At 34.5% G+C, this 26,893-nt stretch overlaps 1 protein-coding gene and 1 non-coding gene across 7 annotated transcripts in view; one reads left to right on the plus strand and one right to left on the minus strand.

Moving 5' to 3' along the window:
• Window positions 1-26,347, plus strand: part of SLC35A3 (solute carrier family 35 member A3) — a 42,418-nt gene extending 16,071 nt beyond the window's left edge. For 3 of the 6 annotated variants that reach the window (XM_027972310.2, XM_042251361.1, XM_004002227.5), the window contains exons 2-8: window positions 9,252-9,456; window positions 11,561-11,715; window positions 11,789-11,911; window positions 14,223-14,394; window positions 15,335-15,453; window positions 17,104-17,237; window positions 22,594-26,347. In XM_027972310.2, coding sequence (XP_027828111.2) covers window positions 9,252-9,456; window positions 11,561-11,715; window positions 11,789-11,911; window positions 14,223-14,394; window positions 15,335-15,453; window positions 17,104-17,237; window positions 22,594-22,684 — 999 coding nt within the window. In that variant the 3' untranslated portion in view covers window positions 22,685-26,347. Of the gene's footprint in view, window positions 1-3,246; window positions 3,357-7,743; window positions 7,863-9,251; window positions 9,457-11,560; window positions 11,716-11,788; window positions 11,912-14,222; window positions 14,395-15,334; window positions 15,454-17,103; window positions 17,238-22,593 lie in introns of those variants that run through there. The other 3 variants (XM_042251378.1, XM_042251369.1, XM_060412123.1) reach the window with 2 other exon arrangements.
• On the minus strand, window positions 234-348 carry LOC114110975 (U5 spliceosomal RNA). Its single transcript, XR_003587099.1, has one exon. It is a non-coding gene; the product is annotated as a U5 spliceosomal RNA (small nuclear RNA).
• Window positions 26,348-26,893: the final 546 nt, after the last annotated feature.

The raw sequence follows: 26,893 nt of genomic DNA on the forward strand, positions 1-26,893 counted from the left end.
ATTTAAAAACATTAATTAAACATTTAGTTTTGCAGGACTTTTAGTGGCTGGAGACATAACAGCAAAATACAGATATTGTCTCAGTGGAATAATGGGCTTCATACACAGACCTAAATATTATACATATAAGTTATTGGAAATAACTTTGTAGCCAGGCTGATTTTCAGATTAAATCTACAAGTAAAAAATAAATAGAAATTTTTAGTATATAGTGTTTTTTTCTTTTTTTTTCCAGTCTTGTTTATCTTGCAAGGCCTCAAACAATTGAAGTAACACTCATACTAATCGCCCCCAACAAGAATCTTTAGTAAAAGGGAAAAGATTCAATTTGAAGAGAAACATGAGTATAGAGTTGAATGTTTCAGAATTTGGTTAATGCCTATCTAGTGCAATAATAATGGTATAAACAAACAAATAATTTCTTACTCACCCTGATTAACGTAAGGGTGAAAGTAGTAGTAGTGCATTAATGATAAATATACTTTGTGTAATATATATTTTTTAAAATGTTTAAAGCCTTTAAGTAACTCAGAATTGGTTGACAAAGCATAAAGGCAAAGATGTTAGGGAGCTACTTTAATGAAAATAAGGGATATGTAATTAGCATATCAAATATGCTTAATTAAACCTTCTAATATTTTTGAAAAACCTTTTTTTTCCCCTGAAGATTATTAATTACTGAGAATTTTTTGAACTCTTAATAAGTTCACTAATATTTTTTACGCACAATTCTAACCAAGTCATCATACAAACTCATCAAATACGAATGAATGGGGGTTATTAGGTGAATGAAGTTTTTGTTGTACATTTTTCTTTCAAGAAGTGAGAAGGGATTTAAAAATAATAAAACTCAACTTTGTAAATATCAAACTTCTCTGGCACTTCAGAAGAAAAATAGTGATCGGAAAGCAAATACAAGATCTTTTCTAGTGACTAAGCAAATCCTGAAATATTCCTGTGCAAAGGACTTTTAGAAGGACTTGCAGTGTGACTGTATCAGATTAGTATGTTTATAATATACACACACCAGGATTACAGTTATACATTATTATTGTTATACACTAATAACTTTATAATAGTTAATATGTTATGTATTGCTATATGTATACTCACAGTATACAATGTAATTTTTTTTTCTGTACTGGGTCTTTGTTGCTTTTGTGCAGTCTTTCTTTAATTGCAGAGAGTGGAGTCTATTCTTCGTTGAAGTGCTTCAGGCTTCTCATTGCAGTGGCTTTTCTTGTTGCAGAGCACGGGCTGTGTGGGCTTCAGTAGTTCAGCATGTGGGCTCAGTAGTTGTTGAACAACTACTTAGTTGCTCCACAGCATGTGGAATCTTCCCAGACCAGGGATTAAACCTGTGTCCCTGCATTGGCAGGCAGATTCTTATCTACTGTGCCACCAGGGAAGTCCTCAAAGTTTACAATTTGAATATTGAGATAATACTTCTGGATGAAAAAATTGAAATAAAATTGTGTATAGTTAGAACTAGAAGAGACCTGAGAAGTCATATAAAATATTAAATTTTAGAAAAATAGCTTGAAACAAATTAGCTTATATAATATTTAGGAGCTACTTGTTGAAAAATGTTAAGAAAATTTTTAACTTTAAATCTTTAAAAGGAGAAAAAAGGAACTTAAATGTTCATCGGTAGGAGAATGGGTAAATAGAAGGCCCGCTTATTTGATGGAACATTATAGAGTTATTAAAAGCAATGAACTAGGTCTGTATGTCAACATAGAAGGCAAAACAATGCTGAATACAGTAAGGAAGATGCTAAATAATGTATACCATGTTTGTATAGGTATGTATATTAAATATAAAACATTAAATATATTTAATATAATTATATTAATATACTGTATATTATGTTATTACATGTTCTACATAGATATAATTCTATTAATGTTTAAAATATTGAAATGTTTTATATTAAAAGTTTGATGCCATGTGTATATATTAAAATATTTAAGCTTACACATATTTCTGTGTAGGTATATAAAATTTTAAAAGTGCACAGAAATACATACTCCAAACACATGTTAATAGGGGCACAGTGAGGGATAAGACTTAGAGTTGTAGCTTAGAGAGAATTTTAACTATAATGTTTTATTCCTTTAAAAAAGGAAAGATAAGCAAATGTGACAAGATTGATATTTGTTAGTTCTAGGTGGTGGAATTGTGGACATTTGTTACATTCTTGGTATTTTATTATATTTTTAAAATCCATTCTTTTCCCTCAAGAAAGATCTACTGTTTTAGGAGAATTTAGAACTTTTTGATTACAAGACTTTATTTCCTATGTAACTAAGAATCTCCAAAAGTTGTTGAAGTCCTTTCAGTGGGAATATGAAATGGCCTAGGTACTTTTATCTTTGCTGCTAATGTCCTCAGGTTTAGAGATTTCCCAAAAACTTAAGAAAAAATGACAGAATCTATGTCAAAATATCTTCATATTGTCTTTGAGTAGTGGGATTGGGTTCAATATAATTTTTGTTTCTACATTTTTCTCACTAACAGTAACTACTTTTTAAAGTAAATAAAATAATAAATGCTTTTTTAGAAAAACCATAACAAACCGAACCAAAGAAAGTCATCAGAATGAAATAGTGCTGTTTATTGATCAGGAACAATACATTTTTCATATCTTAGCTTTAAGGTGAAAGTGGAGCATCTAAGCATCCTGACCCTTCTAATACTGCTCTAAATCTGAGAGCCTCACTGAACTCCAGGTGGGTTCAGGGAGCTTAGTAATTGGGGTCTTTAAAGGAACATGGGTGTTAATTTGTTGAATGGTACATGAGGGTTTTGACAGTAAACTGAATATGGCTACGTTTGTGAAAGAACAGTTTCTTATTGATTATTGATATGTAAGTTTCTTGGATAGGAAATTTCTATGAAACAAAGAATAACCTGGAAACTAGATGATTGGTATCACCTGAAAGGATAAAAGAAGGGGGATTAGGCAATGAGAAAAAAATGTAGGAGAGACTGAAATTAAACATTAAACATGAAAATGTTAGAAGTTTGTTTTCAGTTATAATGGGAAAATATTGCAGATTCTGAAATGAAGAAACAGTCTTAAAGAGGTAGAACATAATCTTTGTTTTCATCTATTTTGTTTTTATATATTTGCTTTGCATATAGGAGTTGTATTAAATGAAAGTACTTACTTCTACCTATATTGTACTCTAAAATCAAACTAAGTGTTTGTATGTCTTAAAATTACACTTCTTGACAGAGGATGAGATGGTTGGATGGCATCACTGACTCAGTGAACATAAGTTTGAGCAAACTCTGGGAGATAATGAAGAACAGGGGAGCCTGGCATGCTGCAGTCTGTGGGATTGCAAAGGGTGATTGATGTTAATTTATTTGATAAAAAATTAATAATACATGAAAGTCATGTTGTACTGCTTAAACTGATACAGTACTAGATATCTTATCTCAGTTAAACTAGAAAAAAAAGAAATAGGAAAAAAAAAAGAAATACTTGATTTTTTTCATTTTGAATTTTTTTTCTTCCTTTAGGCAGAATTGTAAATTCAACTGTAATTCTTTACAGGTGCTCTAGTGCAAATAATCATGTGTTTGCATATATTTTACTTCTTAACTTCATATTAGAAAAACAACATCCCTCTTTCCTCCTGCATGTTTCCTCTACTTCTCGTACAGAATGTTTCACTTCTGACACTTCTGGTCGTCAAATCTGTGTCGGGATTTTCCCCACACCAAGGCAAATTCTCTGCAGCGCCAGCTAGATGTCCTTCGGCAGTTCCAATACTACCCATCTGGAGATGGTGTCGGATCCCAGTCTCACAGGGCTCAGTCTCACAAGACTGCTCCCACCCTACTTCATATCCTGATCACAACCTGGGTCCCCAGTTACCAACTGACTTGCACTTAGCTACAAATCAGAGGTCCTCAGGCTTGATTAAATTGCTAGAGTGGCTCATAGAACTCAGGGAAACATTTATGTTCGCCAGTTTATTAAAGGATATGATAAAGGATACAGATGAACAATCAGATGACGATTAGGGCAGGGTCTGGGAGGGTTCCCAGCACAGGAACCTCTGTACCCATGGACTTGGGGTGCTTCACCTTCCCTGTACGGATGTGTTCACCAACCTGGAGGCACTCCGCACCCTATACTGTTGGGATTTTATGGAGGCTTCATCATGTAGGCATGATAGATCGTTAACTCCATATTCAGCCCTTCTGCCTTCTTAAGACAATGGGGGAGTAGGGGAGCTCAGAGATGGGGCTGAAAATTCCAAGCTTCTAATCATGGCTTGTTTTTTCTGCTGAGCAGCTCTCACTCAGGACTCATCCAGAAGCCCACCCAAATTTGCCTTATTAGAACAAAAGACACATCTATCGCTCAGAAAATTATGAGGATTTCAGGAGCAATGTGTCAGGAACTGGGGTCAAAGACCAAATATTAGAACAAAAGATGCTCCTAGTGGCCTTATCACTTAGGGAAATACCAGGGTTTCAGGAGCCAGGGGCAGAAACCAGTGTATATTTTTTTCTATTCTCTCACAGACTTAGAAAAATAAAAAATAATATTGTGAGAGACTAAGAATATCAAGAACTGTATTATCACAGTGAATGTTTATATTGATGTTGTATATACTTGAAAGTGGAAAAGCCAAATTGTAGAAGTAATATATCCTGGCTTAGAATCTGACCTTTACATTTTCATTTGAAAAGAAATCAGAGTATTCCCGTTATAATATGTACATTATGGTCTTCAGTTCAGTTCACTCTCTTAGTCATGTCCAACTCTTTGCGACCCCATGGACCACAGCACGCCAGGCCTCCCTATCTATCACCAACTCCTGGAGTTTACCCAAACTCATGTCCACCGAGTTGGTGATGCCATCCATCCATCTCCTCCTCTGTCGTCCCCTTCTCCTCCTGCCCTCAATCTTTCCCAGTATCAGGGTCTTATCAAATGAGTCGGCTCTCCTCATCAGGTGGCCAAAGTATTGGAGTTTCAGCTTCAACATCAGTCCTTCAAATGAACACTCAGGACTGATCTCCTTTAGGATGGACTGGTTGGATCTCCTTGCAGTCCAAGGGACTCTCAAGAGTCTTCTCCAACACCACAGTTCAAAAGCATCAGTTCTTCGGTGCTCAGCTTTCTTCACAGTCCAACTCTCACATGCATACATGACTACTGGAAAAACCATAGCCTTGACTAGATGGACCTTAGTCGGCAAAGTAATGTCTCTGCTTTTGAATATGCTATCTAGGTTGGTCATAACTTTCCTTTTAAGCAGTATGCATCTTTTAATTTCATGGCTGCAGTCACCATCTGCAATGATTTTGGAACCCCAAAAAATAAAGTCAGCCACTGTTTCCACTGTTCCCCCATCTATCTGCCATGAAGTGTTGGGACCGGATGCCATGATCTTCGTTTTCTGAATGTTGAGCTTCAAGCCAACCCTTTCGCTCTCCTCTTTCACTTTCATCAAGAGGCTTTTTAGTTCCTCTTCACTTTCTGCCATAGAGGTGGTGTTATCTGCATATCTGAGGTTATTGATATTCCTCCTGGCAATCTTGATTCCAGCTTGTGCTTCCTCCAGCCCAGTGTTTCTGATGATGTACTCTGCATAGAAGTTTAAAAGCAGGGTGACAATATACAGCCTTGACATACTCCTTTCCCTATTTGGAACCAGTCTGTGTTTCATGTCCAGTTCTAACTGTTGCTTCTTGCCTGCATACAGATTTCTCAAGATGCAGGTCAAGTGGTCTGGTATTCCCATCTCTTTCAGAATTTTCCACAGTTTATTGTGATCCACACAGTCAAAGGCTTTGGCTTAGTCAATAAGGCAGAAATAGATGTTTTCCTGGAACTCTCTTGGTTTTTCGATAATCCAGTGAATGTTGGCAATTTGATCTCTGTTTCCTCTGCCTTTTCTAAAACCAGCTTGAACATCTCAAGTTCACGGTTCACGTCCTGCTGAAGCCTGGCTTGGAGAATTTTGAGCATTACATTACTAGAGTGTGCTGCTGCTGCTGCTGCTGCTGCTAAGTCACTTCAGTTGTGTCCAACTCTGTGCTACCCCATAGATGGCAGCCCACCAGGCTCCTCTGTCCCTGGGATTCTCCAGGCAAGAATACTGAAGTGGGTTGCCATTTCCTTCTCCAAGGCATGAAAGTAAAAAGTGAAAGTGAAGTCGCTCAGTCGTGTCCGACTCTTAGCGACCCTATGGACTGCAGCCTACCAGGCTCCTCCGTCCATGGTATTTTCCAGGCAGGAGTACTAGAGTGGGGTGCCATTGCCTTCGTACTAGCGTGTGAGATGAGTGCAATTGTGCAATAGTTTGAGCATTCTTTGGCATTGCCTTTCTTTAGGATTGGAATGAAAACTGACCTTTTCCAGTCCTGTGGCCACTGCAGAGTTTTAGTTGTACAGAATAAACAAAAGACTTTCTTGAACAGATTTGAAATAATTTTGTAACATTTTCCAGGAAAATCAAATACCTTTGCCAAATGTAGATTGCTGGCAACTTATTCTCCTTTTATACAGAGATAAAAGGCCACCAGGAAATCTTTCAAATTTTACAGTGACATGTAATGTGATCTAGAGAACCTGATATTTGACTTTATAACTGCTATTTCCAATTAGTAGTTACAAGGCCTTGAAGAAGTCATCTAACTTCTCTGTTCACTGTTTTCTTTATTGTAAGATGAATAGATTGTACTGGATGATTTATAAAACATTTTCCACCTCTAAAATGCTACCGTTTTATTTCACATTAGGATTCTTTTGCTCACACAGATTTATAAGAATGGGATAGATGGGTGATAAAGTGGTTGTGCCACTTTACATTCCCACTAGCAAAATTGAGAGTTCTTTTCACTTTAAACCCTCTTCAACACTTGGTAGCATCAGTTTTTAAGACTTCATCTATTCTCGTAGGTATATATTTATCTCATTGTGGCTTTAATTTGTATTTCTCTAATGACTGTGATTTTGAACATTTTTTTCATGGGCATATTAGCCATTTTATCTTTTGTTGGTGAAATGTTAATCAAATCTTTTGTCCATTTTCATTTGGGTAATTTTTTTCTACTCATTGTGTTATAAGAGTTCTGTATACATTCTAGATACAAGGCCATGGTCAGATTTTTGTATTGAGAATATTTTCCTCCATGATGTGGTTTGCCTTTCATTATTTTTACAGTATCTTCAGAAGAGCAGATTTAAACTTTGATGATGTCCAGTTTTTCCACATTTCTCTTTTGTGGTTTGTGCGTTTTGTAAGAAATATGGATATTATTTTCTCCTATGTTTTTCCCTTGAATATTTATATTTTTAGCTTTTATAACAGCTCTATTTCTAGTTAATATTTGGCACAAGGCAGATAAATAGTGGTTCATTTAAAAAAACTACAGATAGCTCATTGTTTCAGAATTATTTGTTAAAAAGACTACGCTTTCTTTTTGGTAACTTTGTCAAAATTATTTGACCAAATATGTATGGATCTTGTTCTGGAGTTCATTCTGTTCCATTGATCTATTCTTCTGTCCTTATGTTAATACCAGTCTATTTCTAGAGCTTTATAGTAAGTCTGGAATTTCAGTAGTTTAACCCCTTCCACTTTATTTTTCCTTTTCAAATTTGTTTTGGTTGTCCAGGTCCTTTGTATTTTCCTGTAAATTTTCAAATCAATTTGTCAGTTTCTACCAAAAAAAAAACCCTTCAGAGATTTTTTTTTTTTTTTTCTTTAGATTGACTCTTTAGATGAATTTGAAGCAAAGATGTGGCTTGGGGCAGAGAGGCAGCTCACTGGCCATGCACACTACATTAAGTCCTTTCTTGAAGGAGGATCTTAGTGGATCATCTCCAGGTCTGCAGAGTTTTAGTGACTAATGGTGTTAGTCAGATCTTTTGTATTCTTACTGGATTGTGTGTGTGTGTGTGTGTGTGTGTGTGTGTGTGTGTGTATTCTATCAGTTACTGAGAAAGGTGGATTAAAATCCCACATTCTGACTGTAGATTTACATGTTCTTCCTTTTAGTTCTGTCAGCTTTATGTATTTAAAGCTATGTTAGCACATGTACATTTATAATATCTTCCTGATGTGTTGACTTTTATCATTATGAAGTATCCTTTAATTCTAAAAGTAATTCTTTTTTTTTTTTTAAAGTAATTCTTATATAGTCTGTTTTGCCTGATACTAATCTAATTCCTCCAACTTTCTCATAGCTATTTTTATCATGGCTTATCTTTTTCCAGTCCTTTTAGTTTTTAACATATTTGTATGTTCATATTTAAAGTGAGTCTCTTAGAGTTAATATTAAATTACTTTAGGAAAAATATTGGAGCTTTGCTTCTTTTATTTTGGGGGGATGCTGGATGAAGTGTACATGAGAACTTCTACTTTTTTTTTTCAATGATGTAGATATAAAATTATTTCAAGAATGTTTATAATTGCTTGTTGGTGGTGCATTTTTTGTAGTGACCTCTTGAAAATTCTTGACTGATAACTCCAACACCTGTACTATGTGTTGTTGCCTGTTGATTGTTCTTATTTATCCTAGTTGAGATTTTTTTGTCTTTTAGTGTGATGAGTACACTCATTTTGGATTGTATCCTGGGCATTTAGAGCGTTATGAGACCTCAGTTCCTACTTAAATAGACAGCCACTGGAGAGGGAGGGATGGCACTGCGTCTTCAATGACATTCACCTTGTATAGGGCAGGAGTGGCTGCCCCCATGATCTGTTTGGCTACAGTGTCTGGTGAGGGCTGGGAGGGCCACCAACTCTGTGGTCATTTGGGCAAGTTAGGGATGGTCAGCAAGGCTGGGCCCACAGATTACACAGCACTCAGGAAGGTCGCATCCTGTAGGACTGCTGTCTTCCCAGTCCTTGGTTGGAGACGGTGGGTTTTTTCTTACAGCTTTTTTGTTATTGACCTATATCTGCTGGTGGTTCCAGTTTGTGAACTGCTATAGCACCCAGGGTGAGATACATGATTGGCAAAAATCTCAGGGAATTCGCTGCTACAGCACTCAAGATCTGCAGTCTCTAGCCAGTTTGTCTTATTTTTTCACCTTTTCAGAGTCTTCTTATAATTGCTTTGTCTTTGGTCCAAGATTTATAGTTGTAACTAGCAGGAAAAATAGGGTGGAATGCACTTTATCTTCTTTGGAATGAGACATCTCTTACTGTTTTTTAATGTTTCTAATTTCTATGTTTTCTAACTTTATTTGCCCTGTATATTTTGTTTTTCAGGCAAATGAAGATAAAACAATGTCAGCCAACCTAAAATACCTTTCTTTAGGAATTTTGGTCTTTCAGACTACCAGTTTGGTTCTAACGATGCGTTATTCTAGGACATTAAAAGAAGAGGGGCCTCGTTATCTATCATCTACAGCCGTGGTTGTTGCTGAACTTTTGAAGATAATGGCCTGCATTTTATTAGTCTACAAAGATAGCAGTAGGTATCTAGGGTTTTTTGTGTTTTTTTTTTTTTTTTGGTCACTGAAGTTTATTTAATTGTTTTGGAGTTATTCATCTATATATGAATAACCTATATATATATGTGTGTATATATACATATACACATACACACATACATATGTGTATAAGACTTCCCTGTTGGCTCAGCAATAAAGAATCCGCCTGCAATGCAGGACCCACAAAACACTCCAGTCCTATCCTTGGGTTGGGAAGATCCCCTGGAGTAGGAAATGGCAACCCACTCCAGGAGAATCCCATGGAATTAGAGGAGCCTGGTGGGCTGCCGTCTATGGGGTCGCACAGAATCGGACACGACTGAAGTGACTTAGCAGCAGCAGCAGCAGAGAAATGTCTGCTTAAGTCTGTTGCCCATTTTTGAATTGGGTTGTTTGTAAATTTTGTATACTTTTGAAACTGTCATGTTGGCCATTGTAGCTGGAGTGTATTGATCTGGGAGAAACAAAAAGAGATTGTATTTGTATTCAGAAAATAATAAATGTCTAAAAAGATGCTCTACCTCTCTAGCAATGAGAAAAATCAAATTAAAGCCACAACACTCAATTTTATACCCTCAGACTGCTAATAAGAAAAATGTGATAACAATTATTTAAAAATTTAATTTTAAGAATGAGCTAATATTTTAGATTTTTTTCTGCCAAAACTAAGAAAAAATATTGGTAATTTTTAATAACACATAATTTTTTGACTATCTTAGAGTCAGGAAAGGATGAATATCTAGCAGCATTTTTAAAAGTTATTTTCATTTTAAAACAGTTTTCATAATCAAAGTTTTCAGATTTTGTGTTGAGAGAGACAGTCATCTATAAAGTGTCATTGTTGGTAGAGTGGTAGGGTTCCTTAGACTTTCTCCTTTCTTTGGGAGATTATGTATCTCTTAAAGTTCTTTGGACTTTTTTTGTGATTGACACTGTGGTTTGGCTAGCTCAGAGTCCACTGTTAACTCCTTTCCTCCTTTCTTATTTCTAAAGTGGAGAATATAAAAGAAAAGGGTTGATTTTCCAGCTCCCTTGCAGCATGGGCTAGTTAGGCAACACACAGTCCTGATCAGTGAGAGGGAAGAAGATGCCTGCTAGGCCACTGTTCTCTCCTCTTTTTTTTGGTTGCCAAAAGGAATAACCAGAGGTGCTCAGTCATTTGGTAACCTGTTGCAAAAATCACGTAGACAATAAATGAAAAGCATGAAATTAAAAACCTTATATATATAGAGAGAGAAAACTTAGGTCGCTGATGTCATTACTGAGCTGCTGTAGCAGCTTTGGACCTGGACTCATGATAATGTGAGACAAATCCCTGTGGGTTTGAGCCAGTGTTGGTTGAGTTTTCTGCTGATTGAGCCAAACCCGCTTCGTAACCGATATCATTTTATGATTAAAGTCTTCATAATTATTAATTGGCATGAGTGACTGATGATAGAATATACTATAAAATACAAGGTATTATAATGTTGCTATGATAAAGTAAGAATACTTGGTTGACAATACTGTGAGATTTTTATTATCATAAATATATATGTGTGCATATCAATTTGATTTATTTCCCAATGAAAGATATATATTATTTTAAAGATAAGGCACTTCTTTTTACACTATCTTCTAAGATTTAACATTTGAAATATTAGCATCATTAAAGGTATAGATATACCTTATATTTTCCAGATATTGTGTTTTTTACAAATTGAAGATTTGTGGCAACCCAGCATTATCAAATATTAATGAGCACTTTTTAGCAATAAAGTATTTTTTAATTAAGTATGTACATTTTCTTAGACATAATCCCATTGCACAGTTAACAGACTATCATACAGTGTGCACATAACTTTTATTTGTACTGAGAAACCAAAAATGTTCTGTGACTTACTTTATTGTGGTACTCACTTTATGGCTGTGGTCTAGAACCGAACCTGCAATCTCTCTGAGGTATATCTGTAGACATCAAAGTATCTTAATAGGTAGCTGAATTTCCATTTTTTACAGGTGAAAAAACGAGGATTTGAGAGAGAATATGGAATGGATTCAGAGTTACTTAATTACTGATTTTGTCCATTTCGTGTTTTTTCCTAGAATGTAGTCTAAGAGCACTGAATCGAATACTACATGATGAAATTCTGAATAAACCTATGGAAACGCTTAAACTTGCTATTCCATCAGGGATATATACTCTTCAGAATAATTTACTCTATGTGGCACTGTCAAATCTCGATGCAGCTACTTATCAGGTATCTAAAATACATTTCTAGTAGTCCTTCTAAGAAACAGACAAACAATAATATTAGCTGTTTTCTTTTTCAGGTCACATATCAGTTGAAAATTCTTACAACTGCACTATTTTCTGTGTCAATGCTTAGTAAAAAATTAGGTGTGTACCAGTGGCTCTCCCTAGTAATTTTGATGACAGGAGTTGCTTTTGTACAGGTAACTATTCAAGATAAGTATAACTTTCATTTTTATCACAGTTTCAAAATCTCATTTTGGAGAGTATGGTTGTTATTTGTTGATGCAAATTAATGCTTATTCTCACATCTGTTTTTGAGGGCTTCCCCATGAGGAAGATACCACATTGGGACTATAAATGATACAAAGAAATAAAATCAAATAATCTGAGTCAAAGAAGTGAATAGTCTATTTAGGGAAATAAGACACTTTGTAAAACAAAGCTGATTTTTACTTAGTATCGGATCATTTGAGATCAGTCACTCCCTTCCTATTGTCTGTCAGCTTCCCTGATACACTCCTTCTTGGTTCTTTTCACATCTTTCTAATGATTCCTTAGATGTTTCCTTCCTGGGGTCCTCTTCCCTTATATACACATTAGAGATTGGGGTTGTTGATAGGCTTATTGTTTCTCTTAAATTATGTCCTTATTTTTGGAGATTTCATTCTTTCTGGATGTTTTTATTAATAGATATGCTGATAGTTTCTTGATCTGTGTCATCAACTCTGGTTATCACCTCTAGTTTCAGATTTGTATATCTGAAAGACCATTGGACATCTTTGGTTGGTTGTGGGCTTCCCTGGTGGCTCAGACAATAAAGAATCCACCTGAAATGCGGGAAACCTGGGTTGGATCCCTGGGTCAGGAAGATTCCCTGGAGAAGGGACTGGCTACCCACTCCAATACTCTTGCCCTGAGAATTCCATGGACAGAGGAGCCTAACAGGCTACAGTCCATGGGGTCGCAAAGAGTTGGACACGACTGAGCGACTAACAGGTTCACTTTTCACTTCAGTAAGCCTTATAAACCAAGTGTATCCAAAACTAAACTTTACCTTTCCCCCACCAAACCTGTTCTTTATTTCTATTTTTTTCCAGTCATTATTTACCTAGCCTGAGCGTTGTCCTAGAGGCTTCCTTCAGCCTACACATCTAATCACTAAGACTTTGTGACTGTTTTCTTTTTTTTTTTTTTTTAATTTTTACTTTATTTTACTTTACAATACTGTGTTGGTTTTGCCATATATTGACATGAATCCGCCACGGGTGTACATGAGTTCCCAATCCTGAACCCCCCTCCCACCTCCCACCCCGTATCATCTCTCTGGATCATCCCCGTGTACCAGCCCCAAGCATCCTGTATCCTGTATCGAACATAGACTGGCAATTCGTTTCTTACGTGATAGTATACATGTTTCAATGCCATTCTCCCACATCATCCCACCCTCTCCCTCTCCCTCAGAGTCCAAAAGTCCGTTCAATACATCTGTGTCTCTTTTGCTGTGTGACTGTTTTCTAATACTTCCTGATTCTGTCCTTGTCTGTCTCTACTAACATTTCCCCATTTCATGACTTCTTTGTTTCTCAAGTAATCTTTTGCCTCCTAATTGATGGTTTGGTTTTGTTCTTTACCATCACCCAAAATTCAGCCTCCACTTATTCACCACTGTGGGCTATCTTAAAATAAATCTAATCAAGTCAATTTCCTGCCATCCAAAGTCCTCCTTCCCTCTCCCTGCATTCACTTTCCTTAGAGTGTGGTATGTATTGTATATTTTCAATAAATATTTCTAATCATTATTTATTTAAATGAGTGTTACTGAAATATAATTGGCATATCAAACCCATATTTTCATAGGTCCTGCTTAAGGTAAAGTAGTTGGTATTCAATTTTTTAAAGTGAGGTATTTAAAAAAATCAAGTAACTAATAGTTCAGGTAGACAAAAGCAATGAGAAGGATAGAGAAATAAGTGAAGTTTTAGGAACACTGATCTACAGAATAAAGCTCAGAATGATTAGCTTGATATGGACCTTCCATAATACAGCAACCACTTTGGACTTATTTTTGCTGCTCCAACACTTCACACTCTGAATTTCTACAACTGATCTGCTTATAGAGGCTATTTTGTGCATCTGTGCATTTATTCATTCTCTTTCTCTCTTTATGGAGAATGAAATGGCAACTCACTCCAGTACTCTTGCCTGGAAAATCCCATGGACAGAGCAGCCTGGTGGGCTGCAGTCCATGGGGTTGCAAAGAGTCGAACACAACCAAGTGACTAAACTGTAGCAACGGCAGCTCTTTTTTTAGGGTATTTTTGAAATTATAGACTGTAAAGGCAATAGCACTATGGGAAAAAAATGATTGTAAGGTTTTTTCAAAAGCTTTCCTCTGTAATCCCCGGGAATAGAAATGGTTGCACTTTTACCTTAAGGTCTAAGAGTGGGCTCTAAACATGTATTTTGTAAAATATTATAGGAATTAAACTTGTATTGTTTCTTTTTGTTCAGTGGCCCTCAGATTCTCAAGAGCTTAACTCTAAGGAACTGTCAGCTGGCTCACAATTCGTAGGCCTCATGGCAGTTCTCACAGCATGCTTTTCAAGTGGCTTTGCTGGGGTTTACTTTGAGAAAATCTTAAAAGAAACCAAACAGTCAGTGTGGATAAGAAACATTCAACTTGGTAAGTTTGAAATGTTTTCTAACCTTACTTTTAAAGTGATTATATTGTTATATTTAAAGATGTCTGTGTATCTTTAATTAAATAAACCTTTTATAAAAACTGCTAGTTGCTGCAAATAAAATTTTAGAACATTTCACATCCCTTTTGGTTCCTTTTTCATCGTAGAATACTTTGATTAGTTATGACTTTATTTAGAAATTTGGGTTACCCTACACTCTTTGAGTATGTTACCAGAGAATTCCCCCTAAAGAGGTGGCTCCTGTAGTATAACCATTTCTTTATTCATAGCTTAGGATTTCTCCAGGAAATCTTAGTTCCAGTAGTCACAAGGCATAAGTCTACCATAAGCTCTGTGGTAGAAGTAAGGGATTCAGCAGTGAACAACACACATTTCCTTCTCTCATTGAGCTGACTTTTCCATAACGGTGACACTTCAGTAACAACCTTCTGATGTTGCCTGTGGCTGACTGTGTCTTTTCTAACTTTTTGGATATTACTTATCATACATCCAAAATTTCTAAATAAAGAAAAATGCCATACCACATACCTGAGTTATTATATCTGCATATATGAATGTGAATATATGAAAATATAGATCTAGCAATAGGAAGATACAGTGAAATATACAAAAAGTGCACATTTTACAAATATTTGAGTGGGATATCCATACAGTCCTGTAATGTATACACTCTATTTTTTCAGTGCTCCAAAGCTGGTAATATGTTCTGTTTTACATTCCCATGTCTTTTTCTTAGTCATAGTATAGTACTAAGTATATTTTTTCTAAGTTTATATAATTATACAACTGAAAAAACTTTTAATCAAATTGTATCAAAATGGAAAAGTTAAGTTTAAAATTATTTGTAATGTTAATGGAAAAATATCTCTCCTGACAAACCAAAGGACATATAACATAGACTTTACTTTTTTTTTTTTTAAGGTTTCTTTGGGAGTATATTTGGATTAATGGGTGTATATGTTTATGATGGAGAACTGGTGTCAAAGAATGGGTTTTTTCAGGGATATAACCGACTGACCTGGATAGTTGTTGTTCTTCAGGTAAAGCATTTAAATTTTTGTATTTATGCTAATAAACTTTATTTTAACATAGAAAATCAAAATAGCTATGATGTACTGATAGGAGGAAAAAGGGCTTCTCCTGTTAGTACTCTCGTTATATCTAGTTTATTCAGGGAAGTTAAAATAGGACTGACCTAAATGCTGTAATGTGAACTTTATGGTATTTAAATTTAACATAATGAAAATGCAAGATTAAGAATAAAAGAGTTGAAGCTGAGGAAAAATATAACTTTTAATTTTTCTACAATTCTACTCATTTCACAAGTCTAAAGTCAGTTCATTCAGGCTCAAGAAGCAGATCTAGATATTTAAATCTGTAACAGTTTAAAAGTTTAATATTCGTCACATATTGGAGTATCCCTATCAAATAACCTCAGTTTATAACTTGAAATTATTCAACGGTTGAATAATTTCATCTTCAAAAAATACTTATTAAGTACTCTGGAGGAAACAAAATGAAGATACAAGTCTCTGCCTTCACAAAGCTTTTCTCTAGAGATATTTGAAGCTGAAAGTCCCTTAGGGAAGATGGGTGAGAAGGTAGCAAAGGATAACTGTGTTTTGAAAGGAAGAAGGATACTTCTATTTTTAAGATAAGAGAAAAGGAGATAAGGCTAAGTGAAAATTCAGAGAAAATTTGAGAAAGATTTTCTGATGGCTTTTATCCTGTTGAGGAGGAAAGCCCTTTTTCCTTAAGAAGAGACTACAGACTTGAGAAGAATTTAAAAGGTTTGGTACAGCTGGTATGAGGGAGAAAATAGAAGAATGAGAGCACTGCCAAGAAATAACAGGACTCAAACATCTATTTATAGTGAGCTCATTGGCATCATTTGTGACTTTCTCTCTTAAAGCTTTTACCATTTGAAGAGGTGCAATGAAAGTGGGTAACTCAGATTTGGGAGTTGATACGTAGAGTTTGGTGAAATAAAGGGAAAGTCACTTAGTTGTGTCTGACTCTTTGCGACTCCATGGACTGTAGCCCACCAGACTCCTCTGTCCATGGAATTCTCCAGGAAAGAATACTAGAGTGGGTTGCCATTCCCTTCTCCAGGGTTTGGTAGAAAACAAAACTCTGAGATATGGTAAAACCATTATTTAAGTAGCTACAATTTGGAGTTTGAGAGGGATTTGGCAGAAAGTTCTTTCTACACTCTTAAAGAGAGTGATTAAAGTGCTTCAGGAAGAGTACTCTGACAGCAATTTGAAAGGTAGATTAGAATTGGAAGAAACTCGAGGAAGAAAGCCAAGTTAGGCAATTAAAAGGCTAGTAAAATATCATTACATTTTATTTTTAATCAAAAATAAAAATGTTTCACTAATCTGAGTATTCAATCTTCCCATGTTTGTCTGAAGAAGTGATGTTTAATTACTAAATTGGATAAGGATAGATATTTTATTCATAATATGGTCAGACTCTATTATAACAAACTGCAGATTCTGCTGGTAGTTATTTTATCCGATACCTTTTGAAAGAGAGAGTCTATTAAACAAAACCTAGATGCTCATATGTTACGAAATTTTAATAAAAATCACTTATTTAATGGAATTAGATTATAGGACAAAAAAGTATTTTGAAAAGCAGTTTTATATGTGTCTATTTTTAAAAATAATCTTTTAAAACTTCTGCAGGCACTGGGAGGCCTTGTAATAGCTGCTGTTATTAAGTATGCGGATAACATTTTGAAAGGATTTGCAACCTCTTTGTCCATAATATTATCAACACTAATATCTTATTTTTGGCTACAAGATTTTGTACCAACCAGGTAGTGTATTCTTTTCTATTTCTTTAGATTTATTTAGAAACGTGAGTCCTTCATATGATCTGATCTGAAAAATTTTGTTCTATTACAGCTTTTAAAGAAATATAGTAAGATTCACTTAACTATCTTTTTAAGAGGGTTTCAAACTAAATGCATGAAAGAAAGTCTAACACTAGACAGTTTTTTATACAGTTTGGCTGGCCAGAATTTCCCCAGTAGATCTGAATAGGGGTCTTTCCCCCAAAGTTAAAAGTCATATTTTAAAAAATGATTAAGTCATATAAAGTCATTTAAACAATTAATATAGCTTAAGCCAGGAAAGGAGGTGACATTCTTGAAGAAGATAATTTGTTTATAAGATCATTTGAGTCATCTTTGAAAGGTGGCTCATGAGAAAGTTCTTCAGGGAGAAGAATAGTCTAGAGAATTGCAGAAAGAATGATGGGTGAAGCAGGAGACCCGGGACTGTGTCGTGTCACAGACACCAAGAGAGCGACAGAGAGAGAACAGGAAAGTATAACAGAAAGCGCTGTTTGATCTACAATTGTTAACTTGTAATCCCAGGGTAATGAGATTATATTTTAATGGATTCCAGGATACCATCCTTAGTTTCCTGTAATTTCACTCCCTCTTCATCTTCTCATTTTCTAAATTTTGGAATACTCTCTTCATTCGTCTTTGGGCTTATATCTGCTCTCAGTTCCTTGGTGATCTTTATTCTCATGCCTTTAAATACTGTTTATAGGCAAATAACTTCAAATTTAAATTTGAACTCCAGGCCTTTATATATAGTTGTCTGTCTGTCTATTTTCTCTTCAGTGCCTACTAGATAACTCATTCCCCATCTCTGCCAGGGTTCTCAGTTTGTTGTACATACCTTCACTCTTTCAATTGCTTAGGCCTTTTAACTTAGGAACACCGTTTATCCTTCTTTGAAGGCAGAGTCTATAGATATGGACATAGATAGTTTTAGAAGAGAAAGTTAAAGTGTATGAAAATTTTTTCTTTTCTCAGTGAAGTAAAGTCATCCTTCTCTTTACTGTCCTCTCACATGTCATTCTAATGCAGAGACAAATCCTATTAACTCTTCCTTTTTAATACTGCCAGTGTGACTGTTTCTCACAACCTCTAATGCTATCACCATGATCCAAGTCACCCTCGTTTGTCATCTAGATTAAGGAAATAGGCTCCTGACTTTCCTCCTTGTTTCTTCACCTGTGTCTCTGAATTTTCCCCATTCAGTAACCAGAATGATTATTTTCAAAATCAGTGTACTCAGGAACCTTCTGATTGCACCTTCTGATTGCTTCCCTTGTCACTCAAAAGTTGTCACCATCAATGGCCTATTTGGTTTGGCTTTTAGCTATCTTTCTGTCCTCATCTGACATTACTTACCTCTTGTTTACTTTTTTTTTTTTCTTTTAACCTTTTTGCTATGGGCTCTGATTTGACCTTCATTCAGACGGTAAAGCGTCTGTCTACAATGCGGGAGACCTGGGTTCGATCCCTGGGTGGGGAAGATTCACTGGAGAAGGAAATGGCAACCCACTACAGTGTTCTTGCCTGGAGAATCCCATGGACGGCGGAGCTTGGTGCAGGCCACTGTCCATGGGGTCGCAAAGAGTCGGGCATGACTTCACTTTCACTTTCACATATTCACATGGCATACTCCCTCATGTCTTCAGATCTTAGCTCCAATATCCCTTTTTCAAGAGATCTCTCTGAAAAAGAGCAACCCCTCTTTAAACATTCTTTCCTTTTGTCTTCCAAAGTCTTATCACCATCTGATAAGTAAGCAAGGCAAGAACGTGGCATATAATAGATACTCTGATTGTTGAATGAATGTTTAAGATATTAAAATTTTAAGAGTTAGTAAAATTCATTTGTGTTAGTGAAAGTAAGATAGGATTATGGGTGGAATATGGTAGTAGAAAAATGTAATATGCTTGTTGTATTTCTATGTTAAACATTTGTCGTTTGGTTCTTCTCTAGAAACTTGAACAGTAGGACTGAGACATGTGTGTTGAAATCTGTAATTTTTCTGAGACATGAATTTCTGTTACTGTTTTTAGCTTGGTTTGGGAATGAATTACTTACTAGTGAGACTATTAGCATCTCTATCTTAATGATGCTTTATTCCCTACCTAAACTACCTGAAGGCTTCCCAGGTGGCTCAGCAATAAAGAATCTGCCTGCAGTGTAGGAGACATGGATTCAGTCCCTGGGTTGGAAGATCCCATAGAGAAGGAAATGGCAGCTCTCTCCAGTATTCTTGCCTGGGAAATCCCTTAGATAGAGGACCCTGGTGGGCTACAGTCCATGGGGTCTCAAAAGAGACAGACATGACTTAGTGACTAAATACAACATTAAATTCCCTACCTATTAAATGGGGGAAATTACATGCTTTAATATTATTTGAGAATGTTTAGTACTTGTAGATTTTAAGGGTAACTTAAAAAGGCATACCTTAAAAAAATAAAGCCTCATATAAGGCCAAGGTGATAACTTTAAATCTTTGAATCATGCAGGGAATAAAACAAGTAAATGAACAAGTAAACAAGGAGAGGAACAAAAGAGTAGGAGTTTTTTTCAGTAAGGTACATACTTACATGTGTAAATCCATGTTTCTGAGGGAGCATGTGGGGTATGTTGGGATGAAGATAAAAGGAGAAAAGACAATGGTACTGTTACTATTGAATGAATGAATGTTTTGAGAATATGCATAGGACACCAAGTTAGATGGAGGAGACAGGTTGTTTTTCCTAAAATAGATAGCTAAGCCATCCATCTTTATGTATTTTTACTTTTGTGGAAAACTTCCATTATCCAATAAATGCAAAGATCTGTATTCTGAATGTAATAATATATTTTCCTTTGTTGTCCCCATTTCACCTACTGAAACAGTTTTTTTGGTTTCTCAGTACTATCCTTAACCCCTGTACCTGCCTTTCTGATTGTTCCTTTGGTAACCTGTCAGTTCTCACTCACTTTCTTATCCATCTTATCTACTGTCATGTCTTAACCTGTCTTCTCTATGAAGAAGTCCCAGCTTCACCTTAACTCTAATTTCCTATTTTTACCTGGGTGCTGGACATCTCTACTGATATCATATCACCAGTATTCTCTTTCCTGTTTTTAGGTGCTCATTATTTTCCTTGTTGGCGTTACCATCCTTATATTTAGACTTGCTTATTCTTTTATCAAAAATTTATTGTTTCCACTATGTGTCTGTCAGTATACTAGAAGATCCTAGAGAAATAGGAATGCATGAATAAGATATGATTTTCTATCTTCAAGGAGGTCTCAGTGATCAGAGAAACAGACATGAGAATAAATTATAACTGATCAATACAGCAATGGAAGTATATACACAATCCATTAGAAAGAGGGGGTGCAAATCCTTTAAGTATTAAATTCTGGTAGCTTCTTCCTTAAAATTTTTTTCTCTCAGAACCATCTAAAAGTAGCTGGATTGGGAAAGCAGGGGTTTCCTGATAGTAATAGATATTCTAGTAGATCCTGTTAGAGATATCATAGAATGGATTCCTAGAAAGTTGAATCAGACAACTTTCCAACTGAGCATGTGATTTTATACAATTCCAGGTTTATGGAAAGCTAGGAAAAGCTCATTATGATTGACCAAGAAAGTGCTCAGTCAGAGTCTAAGTAGTTGACCAAATATTCCTGTGGTAGTAATTTTCTTCAGGATACATTGTAGGAAGTATTATGTTCTCTTAATTGTATACATATACCTGTATTCAAGGCTTTTGAAAAGTTGCCCATCTGCAGCAAGTCAACACTAGACGTATCATAACAGGTAGTGACTAAGCTCCCTATATATGCCAGGTTCTTAGGAATATAATGATGCATGAGGAACACATGGTTGAACAGAGGAACAGAATGTAAATATCATATTATTTACTATAGTGTGATAAAGTATTACCATAGAGTAACTTTGCTTAGGGGAGTTAGTCTTAGAGACTTTAGACCTAAGTTGTTATCAATAAGCAGTTTTCTTGGGAGGGACATTGCAGGCAGAGGAATAACATCTACAAAGACAGTGTCCTAAAAGGCATGTTGTGTTCCCTAAATGGAGTGGCTGACTTAATAGATGGGGTTGGGTGGAGTGTGGGAGATAAGACTGCAAGGACTAGAAAACAACAACAACAACAAAAGAGACTGCAAGGACTATATTATGAAGGGCCTTTAAATCATAACTGTTAATAAAACTTTAAAAACAAGACTAATTCATATCCCTGTAACAACACTTCAAAGAATATACACGTTAAAAGTTGATTGATATTCTAGTTTATATTCAGTTTAAGTTCCAGTACCAGTTTCTATTCATTTCTAGTTTATAGTAAGGTATATTGTATATATATGGATAGATAAAGAAGAAACCAAGTCTTCTTGCAGTTAATCTAATTTCCTTTTTTAAAGCATCCTATAAAAACTGACCTTCCCTGTTGCTCAGATGGTAAAGAATCTGCTTGCAATGCAGGAGACCCGGGTTCAATCCCTGAGTTGGGAAGATCCTCCGGAGAAGGGAATGGCAGTCCACTCCAGTATTCTTGCCTGGAGAATCCCATGGACAGAGGAGCCTGGTGGGCTTCAGTCTGTGGGGTTGCAAATGGTCAGACATGAATGAGCGACTAACACTACTACTATAAAAATTAGTCCTGAGTTTTATTTATTAATACCTTTGATTTTAAACTGAACTTTACTTTGGTTTGAAAAGAGTGCAGTTTTCCCTGTATATTTTCAAATTTTGTTAAAAAAATCGAAATCTGTTAGTCTTCAATGTATTATAGGTAAAAGGCATACTAAAATGAAATACTTTATATACATATACATGTCTAACTGAATAACTTTGCTATATACCCAAAACTAACAAAACATTATAAATTAACTACAGTTTTTAAAAATGGTTTTAAAAAAAGATGAAACATAACATTTTATATATACTTATTTTGGGAGGAGACTACAGTATATATAGCACAGTGGATGGAAGTGCAAGTTTGGCTCTAGAGTCAGACATACCCAAGTTTGAATCCCATTTTCTGCTTCAAGCTGTGGGACTTTAAGACAATTATTTAGATTCTCTAAACCTGTTTCTTCATATATTAACAAATGAGGGCAATGCTAGTCCCTCTTCATAAGGTTGTTTTGAGAACTAAATGAGATAATACATATAAAACACCTAGCTGAATATCTGGAACCTAGTAACCACTTAGTATTTGTTAGCCATGTTACTGGAACATTTTTTCCCAAATTATATTTGTATTTTATAGTAAAGAAATATAATTTGTGTTGTTTTTAATCTGATTTTCTCTTTTTCATTTTTTCTTCATCTATTTAGTGTCTTTTTCCTTGGAGCCATCCTTGTAATAACAGCTACTTTCCTATATGGTTATGATCCCAAACCTGCAGGAAATCCCACTAAAGCATAGTGGTAATTTATCTGGTTTTTCACAGTGGTGCACTGGGAATCTCAACATTAATGCTGCACAGAGGACTTCTACAGATTCTAAGAGAAAATTATCATGCTGAATCTGATGATAATGTTCAAATGGTTTGAAAATACAAAAGTTTAAGGATAAAATATACATATATGTAACAAAATACCTATTGCATCTAAAAATCAAAACTTGAAAGTATTTCCAGGGATTAGAATAATTACTAGAGGAAATTTAAAATCTGAGTTTTTTAAAAGATATTATGTTTTTGATTGCTACAGAAATATCCTATGCACTCTTTGAAACAGCACACAGCAAGTGTCAGACATCAATTTTGCAAATTATATATATTTAATTTTATTAAATGTTTTTTATCTTATTCTTTCTGTACAGATATATCAAATAACATGGATATTCAAAGTTTGAACATTATAATTATCTATAAAGCTGTGAAGAAATAGTATGATTTGAAAACCATTTTCACATATCTCAGATTTTTATATTTATACAGGAGATTACTAAACAAAGGATTGCTATATGTTGGAAATGTTCAAATGCATAAAAGTTGATAAAGTAACTTTCTGGGTCTGATTTGTCAGAGAATAAAATTCATATTTAAATTTAATATAAAGAAATATACACATCTGTTTCTCCATCTAAACTTTAAGATCTTTTTAGTGCTTTGAAACTGCTGAATGCAATCCATTTGTTCCTGTGCTAGATAGTAGCCAGTGAGTTTTACATTAATGGAGTTTTGTCCTTTGTCTCTTAATTGTATTTTTTTCTGTAAATTGGATAAATCCTTACTATTACTTTAAAGTACATTTCTCTCTGTGTTAATTTCCATTAAAGTTTTAAAATGTAATTTAAAGGGGTTAAATACTCATTTAATAATTTAAAATAATAATTATTGTCTAATGTCTCCATTTGGAGAATTTTAAACTATCACAACATATACTGTACACAACTACAGAGTTTTTAGATGACGATTTTATTCACTGATCTATAACCGATGACAAAACAACCAAATATATCATAGTATAGACATGAATAAATTGAGACCAGAATGACTTAAACATTCCAGATTGCCATGATATATTTTAAATGGCACTATAACTATAAATTCAAAGTGTTCAGAAGAACTTTCTAGGCCTCTCATAAACCCACCATTCCTAGGAATATTATGATCAAATGTCTGAGAGAGGCAGCCAAATTCTGAACTCCCTTTTTGTGACCTTACAAAAGCTGCCAAGAAAGAGCCCCAACTTTGCTTTACAGTAGTGGTTTATTTTCCTTTTTTTTGCATTTGATTAGCACTGGAGTTGAGATTGCAAATTACATGAGTTATGGTTCAGGGAGAGAAAATATAGCAGAAATGATCAAATGAATTGGTGGGCACAGTTACTTTCTAAAATTGAAATAGGGGTTTAATTTATTGTTGACTAGAGACAGAATTACCTATTGTGTATAGAAGTACTTTATTTTTTCCTTCATGCATTATGTATTTTTAAAAAGTCTCCTGTTCTAATTGTATAAAAACTGTAAAAAAATAAATATTTTTATATAATTCTAATGGATTTTGTTAAAATTTGGCTGAAAATACTATGTTACAATCTGTTGGCTAGTCTCGGCTAATTAGGACTGGCTGTGTTACTTTGCTGAGGCAAACCTAGTCTCAACAAGACACAGGCCTAATATATTCCATTCAGAGTTTTTAAAAATGCTTAAAATTACAAAGTATTTTTACATTTATTTGCTGGTAATTCCAAATTGGTGCCAAGCAAACTTTCTGGAACTCTGACTTACATTTTTCAGGGACTACTTTTTAGAGTATTTATTAAATAACTTTACTACAATTTGAGAATGGTGTTTTTAGACTATAACAACATTCAGATTTACATTTACTACTTAATGCTAAGAGAAATCTAAAACCTCAAGACTAAATATAAAGATTTATGTTCAGCTTACACTGAAGTGTTGGGTACTTATGTATTAATGTGGTATGCATTCATCATTAATTGTGAATTCAAGTTTAGTTTCTCCCAATTTTAACAAGCAAATTATTGGACATCAAGCATGTTAGTTATAGTAGTAATATATTTTCAGGTGCCCCCAAATAACACAATTTTCAAGATTCCTTCCAACTTTTATAAAATGTAGTCAAGAGTTTGGAGAATGGGCAAAATAGTCTAAAGTATATTCTCAAAGCAAACTTTTATTAGACAAACATAGTTTATATTTTGCTTTTCTAGTAGGTTGGAATAGAGAATTGGTTGTATAGTCTATAGCTTTTGATTCATAAAGAAATAACCATATTTGAAACAGTGGACCCATGTCCTAGATGACGTCATAGGTACACGTAATGCCATTTTCTTCTGTGTGTGGTGTGTGTTTTGATGACCTCCAAAAGCCTTATTATATCAACCTTCTATAATGATGATTCCTTGATTATTTAAATTCTTATACTTTTTAAAGTTTACATTTATCTCTCAACAACTTTGTCCATTTCAAAGAAACGTGCTAACGCATGGGAGAAGAGTGCCAGTTGATAGTTCTATAAAACTTTAATAAAACTATGGTATTTTGGAAGAAAAGCTTGAAATGCAACATATAGATGTAATCAACACAGTAATATTACCAATTCTTTAATAAGTGATTTTTAGAGAAGTCGTAGACTACTTTTACAGTGGAAAATGTAGTTTAGACATGCAAAACTTGAATGTTTACATCAGTTTTTATTGAATGTCACAGTGTCATAGAAGGAAAGGTGATTTGAGATTTAAACTAGATTCCAAGGAGACAGAATCTGAGTGGAAACTAATTGACTTTGTGCTTAGTAGACCTAGTGTAATAAGACTATTCCTAAGAACTGATAAACTTTTCCTACATATCAGATTATTAAACTTTAACATGTCATTGTATAGTCACTCATCTGAGTTTTGTATTTAAAAATGGTTTAGCATCACTCATTTTATTTACATATTCATTGTTAGAATATTTAATTACATGTGAATGTATGCTGTACATGATAAAAAGGTTATAAAAGTTATTTATGCTATATTGAAAGTCATCTGAAGAATCTCCCAGATATGTAGCATATTTAAAGTACTTATAAGACCAAAGAAAAAGTACCGTTATCAAAATCTGGTCCTGTGTGCCTTGCTTTACCAAATACCTGGCTTTTCTTGAGGATATTACTGTAATTCACAATTTTGGACACATAGGCAAAATTAGGATGTTTTAAGAATAACTATAATTCAATGTGTTCATTGTTTCAACATTTGCTATTTAAATTCATTATCTAACAATATTGAAATAGGTATCTTGTACAAATGTTAGTAAGTAGAATTTATTTAAAGAAATTATGGTACCATTGCTCCATCATTGAACTTTTGAAACTTTAACAACTGTATGTAACTCTCATTTTGATTTTTTTATTTCGTATTGTAAGATAGAATTTACTGTGATTTTTAAAATATTTTTAAATGATTTGGATTCTGAATTTGTCATTATATGTATTTCATTTGTTTAAAAAGATTCTTTTGGGTTTGGGGTTGTGATTTGTATATTTAAATTTTTTATGGACATAATTCAAAGGAATGTATAAATTGGTCTTTTGTTTAAATGGCTTTTTAATTGATAAATTTCTCTTTGTCATTTTTTGGTATCCAGTTATTTTCTGTTCTCTAGATTTCTGAAAATAGATCATTTTCATAACTATGTAAATTTTTCCCTATATTTCCTTGTTTTCCTGTTCACCTGTGTCTAACTTAACCATGAATTAGTCTTTCCATATATCAAAAATGACTCCCTGAGCCGCTTCCTACCTCTCTGGTTACCTTCCTTTTTACTGTGTTCTTCCTTTTTACTTTGCTCTAGTGTGAAAGACTGGGTCTTATTTAAACTAGTTAGAATTTCTCTACCTGTATGATTATAACAGTCTAAAACTTTTTGCTTTAATCAAATTATCTCTTGATAGCGTCAAAGTTAAGAGATTACAGTAAGTGGTATATGTTTTCTTCATAATTTATTTTTTTGGCTGTGTTGCATGGCTTGCAGGATCTTAGTTTCCCAACCAGGGATCAAACCTATGCCCCCTGCAGTGGAAGTGTGGAGTCCTAACTACATGAGAAGCACCAACTGAAAATCTTTATATTTGTATTGGAATACTTCTGTTGAAAGTAAAATTCTTGAATCCTGTGC

The sequence above is a fragment of the Ovis aries genome, chromosome 1 (assembly GCF_016772045.2).
Source record: "Ovis aries strain OAR_USU_Benz2616 breed Rambouillet chromosome 1, ARS-UI_Ramb_v3.0, whole genome shotgun sequence".
Lineage (NCBI taxonomy): Eukaryota > Metazoa > Chordata > Mammalia > Artiodactyla > Bovidae > Ovis > Ovis aries.